General features: G+C 41.4%; 1 protein-coding gene across 4 annotated transcripts in view; it reads left to right on the top strand.

Annotated features, from left to right (window-relative positions):
• The window catches only part of rbfox3a (RNA binding fox-1 homolog 3a), a 209,354-nt gene that overhangs the window by 162,962 nt on the left and 33,766 nt on the right, over nt 1-12,626 (top strand). For all 4 annotated transcript variants that reach the window (XR_487485.2, XM_007888530.2, XM_007888529.2 and 1 more), the window contains exons 5-6: nt 5,482-5,574; nt 9,967-10,027. Coding sequence is in view for 3 of the 4 variants with exons in the window: in XM_007888530.2 (XP_007886721.1) it covers nt 5,482-5,574; nt 9,967-10,027 (154 nt within the window). In the remaining variant the exon portion in view is untranslated. The remainder of the gene's footprint in view (nt 1-5,481; nt 5,575-9,966; nt 10,028-12,626) is intronic.

Raw genomic sequence — 12,626 nt, 5'->3', positions numbered from 1 at the left:
AGCAGGTGATCAGCTGTAATCAGCATCCAGATAGAGAGTTCCGTCGGCCTGAGACAGATCCGAGTGCTTCCAGGATCCGCTATTTAAATATCCTTTCGCAAATTAGTCGCCGTATCTCTGCTGTTATTAACAGCTCCCTGACCCTGTCAGCCTCAGTCACTGCTTAACAGCTGATCGCTCAAAGTTGCTACGAGCGCTCAATCGCACACCGAGACACATTCCTCCACAATTCCCTTGCAGCTGTTTGATTCTCTTCCTTGCACGTTCACTAGATACAATTGGTGTAGCACTCGCTTTCATGTGCTTATTAACCCTGTGAGGACTGCGCAGGTTAGATTAGCCGGGAACACGACACGGTGCGGAAGGAATTAAGCAAAACACTTGATTGGAGCCCAAATGCTGCTTTCAGATATCCCACACGTTCTGCGCACATGTTTTCAGGACGCTTTTTTTAAAAAAAAAAATCTGTCTGATTGCAGTGTGAATAATATCTCCCTGTTCTGACACTCAACTGAAGGAGGATGTGGAAGGAATATCATTTACTGCACAATGTGAACATTGCTCCGAAGCTGCTGAATGCCCTTCTTGTCCTGATGAGGATATTGGGTGAAACAGCAGGTTTAAAAAGGGATAATGTGTGAAATAGCAGGATTACAGGATTAATGTGGGAAAGCAACGGGGTTAAAGGATTAACGTGAGGAAACAGCAGGTTGAGGGGATTAATGTGGGAAAACAACAGGTTTAAAAGGTTAATGTGGGAAACAGCAGGTTTAATGGGTTAATGTGTAAAAGAGTAGCTTCGGGTGATCAAGGGGTAACATTTCCCCGCTGGCAATAAATGGAAGCAGTGTTACCTCCAGCATTAAACCAATTTTTACCTGCCGTTAGCGGTAAGATGCTCTCGTCACCATGCTTTCACCATGCTGCCTCCTTCCAGCAGCGCTAATAGAGGCTGGAGGAAGGGGTCAAACTGGACCCGATGATGCCAAGTCCTTGTGGCTGGGCATGGAGATATTTGCATCTCTTAAACCTGGCCTTTTACACAGAGGCCACAAATGATGAAGTGAGGCAGAACTGTGCATTTCATCACATCGGGAGGATGTCTCAAAGTGCTTCACAGGATTTACTGTGTGTTTTGGGGGCGAAAGAGACCAACACAGGTCTAATTTGAACAGGAGGATTGTTCATTCTCAGTGAAAACAATTAGCAAAACTTGCATATTCTCTCTATTTTAGTCACACTATGTTTAATGAAAGTTTTCATGCCACTGCATGTAATTGCATTTTAGCCATTCAGGCTTTCGCCACTAGCTGCAATAAGTGACAATAAGAATAACAATTCACCCAATGTTAACTGGCGGTTTATTTTAGCACGTTTAAAAGGTGCACATTGTTCACAAGTCACTGCAGCACAAGAATAATTTCCAAACTCCAAACATGCGATATTTCTGTGACAACTTTAGCATTCAGTTAAGACTGAGCCATGCATTATCTTGAAGGAGTTTTGCAGTTTGACCCTTTGAATGACACTTTTCTGTTATACTTGGCAAAAGGCTATCAGCCAACATCATTCTAAATCATAATGCAGTATGGAACCAACATGCCTGTGAGTCAGTCACCAACAAAGCTCCCTGCAATGTGCCCTTTGACCATATCAAATGCAAAGTGTGAGGATTGTTATAATCAAAGCCACTTGAACTGAAGTTGCAAATGCCTCCTTATCAAAATCCTTTCCGAAACTTTAGAGACGGATTCAGAATGATTTTTAAAAAGTAGAATTTGAGTAAAATGGCCTGAATTGAAAACGATTCGAAAGGAATGCTTGTACAATTTAGACGATCTCTGGAACGTTAGACCTACTCATTGCATGCTTTACCTCGTTGTCTTCCTTAAATTTACTTTGTTCCAACAACAACTTGCATTTATATAGTGCCCCTCACGCAGGGTAGAGTCGCATAGCACTTAACCCAAACCGCAAACCGGAGTTAACAGGTCTGGATTAAGGGCTGACTATAATCAAACTAGACTGCAGCATCTTCTGATGCAATTTCCTCACGTCCTGATTTGAATCAACACTATCTCTTCCCTCCCCGCCCACCTCCAAAATAAAGGACATTGCTATCATTCAGGAAATGACCTCATCTGCCTTCCCACAGCTGTCACCATCCATCACTTGTTCAGGACAAATGTACCGTGTTTCTGTTTTTTCAAATCCAACATCTTCAGCAGATCCTATGGATGAATTCTTTACCGACTATAACGTGCTTAAAAAAAGTAAGCACTTCAAATGGAGCTGAAAGGCTTTCGTGGTGGTCAAAGGGTTAATTGAACACAAACGGTTTAAGTTGCTACAAAAAGTTGCAGGGGTGTGAGATATCAATGTATGATTTATGATCTGAGCATCATTTTTCAAAGTTTATTTTAAAAAGAATTTTAATTACAAGAGATTTTACATAAGCTTGTGTTCATTGTAATTAGTTTCCAATAACCCTCTTGTCTTGCCACGTTAGTGCTACTTGTGATCCACTTGTTTCTGTCAATGGACACGCAATCACAAATGGTATCAGAGTAGATCAGTAACTCTTGGCTAGCAGAGACATTCACTTGGCTAGATTGCTAATGTTAGAAATCCAGTGTGCTCCACTGTTTTTTTATGTATAGACATCCTATCTTGGACAAAGGTTGTCACCTCTAATCTCCACGTGTTAACAGTGCAATGTTATATTTTACTATACAAAGATTAGATACAGGACATTTTACATCTATATTTTGCCTTTCACTTTGGGAGGACATCTCAAAGCTTGACACTGCTGGCTGGGCACCCTAGTGGGAGCCAAAGGGGGTGGGGAGGGGAAAGATGACCGAAAGCGCGACCAAAGAGGTACATCTTCAGATGTATGTTATCACGTCCAGACATCAGTTTATCATAGTGGTAATTCACATGTTCAACATGTCGTAATTAATACCATTCGGAAAGTGTGATTGCCTGGAAAGCAAATAATGAACGAGCTATCCTTGTGGTTTTCTGAATGAAACTATGTTGCTCACTGAATTTGAGAACCAGCCGGGTTGAATGAGTTCGAATTCGAAAATAGGTTCTCCTTGATTTACAAATTTTGACCCTTAAAGCAGGGAAACAGTCCCTGGTCTCTCAAGACAAGGATAAAGTCAAAACACACAACTCTGTAGTTAAGGCATAATTGATGAGAACATATTTGCTCAAGGTCATCTGAATCCAAGGCCAGATAATAAAGTTTCACTGAAGTGTAGCCCTCTGATCTGGCACATGAATGTTGAAACATCTTCTTCAAAAGCCTTGAAACCCTCATACACGCTTTCATTACATCGAGGCTTGACTATGCAAACTATACACTTCACGATCCTGGTCCTCACCTTCAAAGCCCTCCATGGTCTTGCTCCCCCTACCTCTACGACCTCCTAATCCCCACCATCCTGCCCGCTCCCTCCACTCAGCCTGCTTCACGTTCCCTGCCTCGCTCGGCCCACCATTAGCAGGCCGGCCTTCTGCAGCTCTGCTCCCATCCTCTGGAACTCCATCCCGCAGTCCCTCCGCCTTGTCCGCTCCCTTGCCATCTTCAAGACCCATCTCAAGACCCGCCTCTTCGACCGTGCTTTCGATCACCCTACTTCACCCCCTGCCCTCCACCCTCCCCGATCCCGACTCCCAGCTCGGGTCCGACATCTGTAGTCCGACATCCAGCACCTTGGGATGTCCTCCCAATGTGAAAGGCGCTATACAAATGTAATTTTGTTGTTTTTGTTGTTGATGCCTGAAAGGTTATTGACTTCAGTGCTTAGCTTCACAAAGTTTGATTGAGATCATCAGCAATTCCCTTGGCTCATACATTTGAACTGTGCTGCTTCCCAACTGGTGGCCCATCTGAGTAGAAGGTACTGGTATTGTGCTTACCCACAAAAAGGAATCAAAGCATACAAACATAAGTCTATGGTACATACTCTTTTGCCCTATTATCAGTAGCACACAGTTGTCCAGGAAGCATACCCGGCCTCACTCCAGTCTCTCCTATTCATCAGTTATTTGATGGATATCATCAAAAGTGACATGATTCTCTTTATCGATCGCACGAGGGGTTAATCCATGCCTGAAAGACAAACAGCAACGAACTAACGAACAGAACTGAACAGTCGGTGGCAAACAATGTGCTATCTTCAGCGCTGAGAAAAGTCAATAGTTCTATTGAAAATATTGACTATGGTGATGTCAACTGATCTCTTATTCTATGAGTTTGCAAACTCGCTAAGCTTTATGGCCATTTAGCAATTTGTCTTGGCCATTGCACCTAACCTTCCCAGGCAAATTATTTGCCAATATAATAGCTGGTCGCAGAGTGGGAGGATCAAGCACATACATTTCCACCATTTACAAGTTGGTAACTTCTGAGTTCTACAAAATCTATTTAGTCAGTGATTGATGATTAGAGTTCTGCTCAGTAAGTGAAATCAGTTACAAGTGTTCAACTGAAAAGCAAAATGTAACTGAATCTTGAGAACTTTGTTTAAGCCAGGACATTTTATTGTTTTGCCTTCTTTCAAGAATTTCCCTGAATTTTCCTTTGTATCGTTCGTGGGGCGCAGAATATTAGATTATGTTATTCTACAAAAAAAACTTGCATTTCTACCAAGCCATTCAAGTAGGAAAATGTCTCAAAGTGCTTCACAGAGAGTGGGAGTTCAAGCAGGATGGCACATGGTGTGGGAGACATTGAAATTGGAGTCAAAGGGCTGGGTTTTTAAGAAGGGTATTGAAAGCAGAGAGGAGGGTGCCAATGGGAGGAATTTGGGGGAGAGAATGAGGGCAAAATGGCCTTCGGTTCCTTCACCAATAGTGGAGCTGGGGCACATAGCGCAGACTAAAACATTGGCAGGGAGGGGCAGTGAGATTGCAGGATATCTCATATGTGGGGCAAGGAACATGGAGGCATTTGAAATGGTGCGTGAACAGATAAGTGGCAAAGCTAAAGTAAAAGCTGTGACTGTGGAATTTTAGGGTTTTCCGATGGTCACTTTCACTTCATGGGCACATTTCGCAAAGCAAAATGACGTTACCAGAGTGTCAGAAAGCAGACAAAACAGCAGCTGAGGACACGCTGATTTTCACTTAGTCATTACAGCTTAAATTCACTGGTTAGTGACCTTTTCTGCTTATCCACAATATTGTCGAGTACAAAATCACAAACCAAATGTCGCTGAGTTACCACAAAACAATGTAGATAACTGTCTGTTTCCAATTGCTCCAACTCTCTCAATCTCCACTTTAATCTACTACTCTCTGTTTGGTATTCTTGGCCTATGTTACTGTAGAGTCTCGTAGAAATTGCTTTACCTATCTTGATGTTCTTGCCTGGTATACTTAACATGTCGATAAAATGAGACTGTGTCTTATTCTCTGTATAACCATGTGCATGTTCTCTCTTTTTCCTCTTCTCTTACCTGCATGCAGGGATTTGGTTTCGTAACTTTCGAAACAAGTGCCGACGCAGACAGGGCACGGGAGAAATTAAATGGAACAATCGTAGAAGGCCGTAAAATAGAGGTGCATGTCTAATTCTTTCTCTTCTTTTCTCACACTTTGGTGCCTATTTAATGCTTTTCCATTGGCTCGTCACTGTGCTTTATCCTTCCTTGGACAAATCTTTTCTTTCCATTTTCCACCTTTCCCTTCCTCCGCCAACTACGTTACGTAGCCTGGTCCAGTGCTCCTATCCTCACTCTGCCTTCAGAAAGTCTTGTCCCTCTATTTAATGGATATTTTCAGGATTTATTTTAACCCAAATTCCCAGTTACAGTACAATAGTTCAGGGTGTTCACAAAGTCCTGTTACCCCCATGTTTTTTTTTCCACAGTGCACTGACCAATGACTGAAACATGAAAGAATGATGATAATTGAATTCAGAAGTACTTAATTGTATTCAGTACAAGTGTTTAACTGTTTTTAGATGTCCAGAGGATCGGTGTGAATGTGTGAGAGCCATCGTTTTCATGGCAGATAATGATCCGTCACCATGTTCGGTGCAAACAGCTTCATAGCATGATGGAGTGATGAAGGCGAAATGTATCTCTGACAATTTGTTTCAGCTCCTCCAGTAGTCTTGTGTCACTGTTTTGTATTGGGTGGGGGCGGGGGGGGTAACAGGACTTTGTGGACACCTGGTAGAAAAACAGGGAATTATTGGAGTCAGACTTGGTTGCTGTTGGTGGCGGGGATGAATTGAATTTTTTTTCTCTCCCTCCCCCCCACCCCCCAAGAATACACTTGGCACTGCTATTGAATCCAAAGGATAAAACCATCCATTCTTTCACACTGCAATGCAATGCAACAACTATCTACCTGGTCCATCTAGAGTTATCCGTCATAACTTTGGCTTTCCTGTGAGGTTGGAGAACATCGTGTGTGTGCTTTTCGTTACGAAGTTAAAAGTTTCATTAATCTTGTCAATTTGTTCGATACTTAAAACGAACTGTGTGGACAACCAACAAAGCTTCACTATCACTATCTAGTTTATTAAAAAAAAGTGATCTAAACAGTATAACACCCATGGTGCCTGAGTGGATTCTTCACATGGTTGACACAACAAATGCAATAGTTAAAACTTTTGATGGTTGTTTTTTGGGGGAAAAAATGCCTACTGGAGTGTAACAGCACCAATTGTGGAAGGAAGCAAGTAATGAATGACAAGCGAAATGTGCTGTGGAAAGTCATTGGAACTACTGTGGCTTCTCAGAGCTGGAATTGTGTATTACTGAGATGAGATTCTGATGCAGCACCAGAAACATTGGGGCAGGCTTCTCCCAATCCATCACCGCTGACCCGTTCCATTTCAAAGGTTCTCATCTGTTCTCCCTCTGTCTCTTTTCATTTCCGAAGTGCATGCCACATCCCTCCCTTATAGATGATTCCTTCCAGTAACTTCTTACTTCAAGGTAAGAGTTGCCGTTAGAAGCAAATGTAATTAGTCCCCGAGTTAAGTCTCTTCATGCCTTGAGTGAAATTATTTAACTGATGCATTTAGAGTTGCTGTTTACAAGAGGTCATCTTGTTCCAAAAATGTGTACAAAAGCTAACAAGCTGTGTTTAAAAAAAAAACACACCAGCAATTTGTCGTGAAAGTGTTGGGAAGAGATTTTTTTCCTTCAGTTGCAAATGAGAATATTTTCCTGTTTTATAAGTCCCTGCCTGTAACATCCTACATATTTAATGTCCTATTGGTGATAACCCACTAGGTTAATCTCAGGCCTGGATCGGGTATCTAATCTAGATGTCCTGATTTGCCTAACCTTTTATATTGTTCAACACCACAATTAAAGTGAAGTTAGCAATGATTTGGGCATCAATTCAGACAGCTGTTTACTACAAAAGCAAGGTGTGCAAATGTAATGTTGGAACCTGTGCAGCCTGGAAATTGAATATGTAACATACATGTGAAATTATCCACGGTATTTGGTGAACCCCATTGGCTTTCACCCTGAGGCGGGTATTTTAAGCTCTCAAACTATAAGGGGGTGATTTTCTTGCCAACATAACTTGTGCTTCCTGCTTTACAACTGCAGTCCATAATTCTTATTAGTTTCATTCCCTGAAATATACACATAACTAATTCAAAATATCTATTCAAATCCGAGTTGTATCTTTCTCCCCCATTATAAAGTACCTCCAAGATCAGGGAGTGCCTTCAAATTGAAGTAAAGTTCCTTCCCCCTACCCTAACCCTTTAAAATCCACCTGCTTAGACTTCGACTCAGGTGAAACTTAGACTTGGGTAAATGCAATATTTATTGTATCAAGCAACATCTGTGAACAAACACATTACATGTGCCCCTTATTGTGTTTATTATTCATTTAAGTGTGTTTAACGTATCATGAATCCAACGAATAACTTCATTAGGTGGGATTTGATGTCATTGCTATTTATCAAGTTTCAGTAAAAGCTTCACTTTTTTTGTTTTTTTTAACACAAATCATTTCTAAGCGCTCGCTGCAATAAGCACAAGTCTTTGGGTGGGAATTAGACTGGGGTTTGGATCCAACATTTTAAACAATGTTAAAGAGACCACTGCATGAGGGCAGTAGTTGTTCCCTCTCACCTACTTTCAAGTGACCAACATCAAGCCAGCCAGGTGGGGAGAAAATTTCTCACATACACACACCCACACACATCTCACACACACACACACACACACACAACACGCACATAACACACGTATTAGCTGCAGATCATAAGATGACACAAACAAACCAACGAGGGGAGAAAATGTTTTGAAAAGAACCTCATTTGGTTTTAGAAAATCAAAAGAATAAAAGACTAAAGCATTTTGTTTTGTGAAAACATCAAACGTGAATTTATTTTATGCAGTGCTGTGGCTTCTGGGCTGTTTAAAGGAATTGAATGGAGAGGTGTGAAGGATGACATTTAGAGAGAGAGAAGGTAGACCCTACTGCTCAGTAATGAAGCATGATGTTTTGCAGCCAGTGCATTTAGATGAACATTAGTACGATTCCCATTTGCAAAGGTGAGAGCCGAGGTCATTAATCTGCGGCATGAATGTGCATCTAAATGCATCATGTGTATGGATTGCAAAACCATATACTTGGAAGGAAATTATCATCATTGTCATACTCAATAGAACAGGTTCCATAGAAACTATTTGGGGGGAAATTGCCTGTTATAAATCAGCACACTTAAAAGAGAAAACTTCTGAACTGCATTGTCCAGTCAAAGTAGCAGACTTGAGAAAAATGATCCTCCGATCATTAGGATGTTGGTCCTAAATGGAAAATCCCCCGTCAAAGCTCTCAACCCAAGTCAGTGCATCTACTTGCACAGTTGCTTCGAGCTTCAAACCTCCTGTGCCGATTTGAGCCTTCCCCGATGGTGAGAGATGGTTCCTACAATTCGCTCTACGCAGTTGGTTTGGTTTGCCCACAGCTGAAACATAGTCGCCTCTGCCTCCCGACAACAGCCCACTTATAATTTCCAATTGATGTCGCAGTTGGTGCCACTTGTATATGTGCCACCTCTGTAAGATTTTACTTCTCTTGTGTCAGCTCCAAAGGTTGAATTCTCACTTAATATAATCCTTACATTACCAGGTAGTGTTGCTGTGTGTGTGTGTATGTGTGGGTGGTGGGGGGGAAGGGGGGTGGCATTCTTGCACACTGTCTACCACATTATGTATCAGTTTGCTTCTAAGGTGGATATTTTCCATACACAGCAGTGGGCTCACCTCTGCATCACCAATAACCAAAGGTGCAATGGAAAGCATTTCACATGTGGTTTGATTGAAGTGCACTGCAAGGCGAGAGAGAAAGAGAGTTTAGTGTTGCAACTCAATCTCTTGTCGGAATGCGCAATGATATTCAGGAGAATAAAGTTAACAGTGTAATCATTGTTTAGCATTGCTTCCATAACCCCTACAAATGTAGAAGATTGAGCTTGCTGAGATATGTCTTAAACTGAACGAATGAATGAATCAATCTCTAATGGCTCGAAAATATTGTCTGAACCCACAAAATATTCTGTTGCTTTTTGGGTATCTATTTTGATGTTGCGTATTATTGAATTAATGATTAAAAGGAATGACATGCACTGTTTTAGCTGCAATTGAGCTGCTGTAAGTAATCTAGTAGCATCCTGCAGTGTGTACAGAGTGCCGATAGCAAGATTATGGAGCTCACACAAGGCTGTTCCAACCCTCTGTGAAATGATTACTAGAGGATTATAAGTTCTTGTTACTGAAAAGAGGTGATGCAAGGTATTTTACACTGTGTATGTGTGAGCTCCTCTCTCTGTGTCTATCTCACCATTTACTGTGTGTGTTTGTGTATTGATATATATATGGATTGCAGAGTTATTGCTAGTCTGTTGATTTATTCCTCAAAAAATCCTTATTGTTCCTGAACCTGATTTGTTTGATGGTTTAATCGCAGGTTAATAACGCAACAGCAAGAGTAATGACGAACAAAAAGACCCCAAATCAGTACACAAACGGTAAGACACACTGACTGCAGCCGCCGTGCCAATGGATCAATGATTTCCCGAGAATAGTCTTTTTTTTCATTGAAATGCGCCACAATGTAAAGCTGTATCGAATCAATCACTCTTTACCCGTTTCATTTCCAACTTAAGAATGAAATTCAGAATAATTTTGAGCGAAAGGCATAATGCTTTTGCAATGGACGCAAATGAGCGGGCAAATAGCACTCCTGCAAGGATGGGCATGAAACTTTTTGTGGATGTTTTGCTGTTATTTTACTGAATCAGCAAAGCAGAGCACTTAAGGGCACTTATCCTGGAGTGTACCTGTTACCCAGTGATTCCTCTGTGGGCAGACTCACAAGTAGCCTCTGAGACGAGAAAAGAGCTCCACTCTCTTTTGCTCTTTTGCTCCAAGCTCCAAATTACACCTGGATATACGCGTACAGGTATGTGATGCCCTCGAGGAGAATTGTGAATTGGAGCTTTACTACACACATCTAACACGCAAAATTAGTGCAATAAAAAGAAAACTGGGGGCCTTAATGGGTGATTTGAATAATGCCAGCTAGTAAATTGTGTTTCAATATGTGGACCAATACTTGCTTCTCTTCCAACTCACAGTTCCTTTCCAGCACATTCAAGAGTGGAGAGTGTTAGAGCAAACATGAGGGAAAATTTTTGCAACTTTTCTTTTGGGACTTTGGGATGTCCTCCCGACGTGAAAGGTGCTCTATAAATGTAATTTTGTTGTTGTTTTCATTAAAATTGGACGTAAAAAGTAACATCGCTTTCCAAAGTTTGGATGTCCTGAGGATCTCTTGATTCTTACACAGAACCAAAGTGCTAATATTTGATGATAGTGTTCCACTAATTATAGTTCAACAAGTTAGTGTGAATTGGAAGACACTGCAACCTGGTCTGACTCCGATTTCTTTTTCTGTTCCAGTTAGCGATGAGTAAAAAAATAATTTATATGTTGTTTCTGGGGAAAAAAATGTATTGAATTATGTTATTTCAACAAGAGACTCTCTCACCATTGATTAATCCATTGTTAATTGAAAGACTTTGCTCCAAAAACCAACAACATGCATTTACACAGTGCTCTTCACACAGTCTTGGAGTGCTTCAGAATAGCAGGTCAGAGCACAAGCAAGGGAGAAGGAATAGGGCTAGAGCTAGAGGGAATAGGTTCCAGAGGTTAGGGACATAGTAACCTCAGACCTGGCCATCAATGGTGATTCAGAGGGGGCAAGGAATGCACCGGGAGTCCAGGTTTGTCAAGAGGAAGGGGGTGGTGTGGGAGAAGATCACAGAGATAGGGAGCTGTTAGGCCTTGAAGGGATTTACGAGGACCTTGAAGTTGATCTGTTCGAAGGTGCTGAGGCAGTGGAGTCTGGCATTGACTAGGGTGATGGGTCTACAGAGTTTGGTGCAAGTGAGGATGTGAATGGCGGAGTTTTGGATCAGCTTCATTAGTAAAATGATATAGCAGATGGAAACCCATGGGAGAAAACTCGATACAACAGTTTAGGTGCTCCTAACCAGAAAACCCTCCCTTCTCCCGACTAAATGAATCATCAAGCTACAAAATATTCCTTTCAACAGTTTTCTGCACACACGACTGGAAGTCAGAGCACCGAGACGCTAGCCTGCATGAAGGGTGCTATATAAATGCAAGTTGTTGTTGTTATTGCAGGTCAGAACTGAACTAAACGAGTGTCAAATAGATGGAATGAAAATGGAAACTGGACAGAGCAAAACTGATTTCAATTGCATTAGTTGGTGCTGCTTGAAAATATTAACTTCTTTAACTGAGAAACCTACTACAATAAATCAGAATCCTCCTTTGATCCTCTCTCCCACCCCACCCCACCACACCCCCATCAGAAATGCTGAAATAAACTAAAATTGCCCCCACTTTAAATTTTTGTCACCATTTCTTCTCAATCATTTTATTGAAAAGGTGCATTTTAGTTTTATTGCAGTGCTGTAAAGCTCTCAGGCTGCCTGACTGACCTTGAAATACTGTTGAGCATTGTTACCGTCAATTTGTATTCTCCACACAAGATGTTGATCGTAAGCTAGGTTTCATTTTTAATACATCGTCTTAGACTTTTTTGTTGTACTAGTGAAAAGTAAACAAAGAATTGGGATATAAAAAAAAACACTTTATGCTGGTGGATATTACTAACTGGGTGAGCCAATGTCATAGTACAGAATGTTTCAAAGCATCTTAAACAGATCTAGTGCCAATTACCGGGGATAAGTGTTCAGATGCATCCAGACTTCAAATCAAGGGAGTTTCAAAACTAGTTCTTCTTAATCTGCATCTGAAGTTCGTGTGAGGTTGTAATTGTATGAACAGGTTGATCGTTTTTCCTGCACTGCCTGGAATGCTGACAGGTATCGCCACAAACCACAATCCTGTACTTCTGTTGATCAGTCGTATAATTGGAGTTGAGGTACAGATCAGCCATGATCTAATAGAATGCCGGAACAAGCTCGAGGCGCTGAATGGCCACCTCATGTTCCTATGGCCCTATATCACTGATCCCACATATCAGTTTCACCCACAAAATATACAGTCAATTCACTTTAAAGTATATTCTGT

The sequence above is a fragment of the Callorhinchus milii genome, unplaced genomic scaffold (genome assembly GCF_018977255.1).
Source record: "Callorhinchus milii isolate IMCB2004 unplaced genomic scaffold, IMCB_Cmil_1.0 Scaffold20, whole genome shotgun sequence".
NCBI lineage: Eukaryota > Metazoa > Chordata > Chondrichthyes > Chimaeriformes > Callorhinchidae > Callorhinchus > Callorhinchus milii.
Note: the sequence above shows the minus strand (reverse complement) of the source record. Positions and strands in the feature narration are given on the sequence as shown.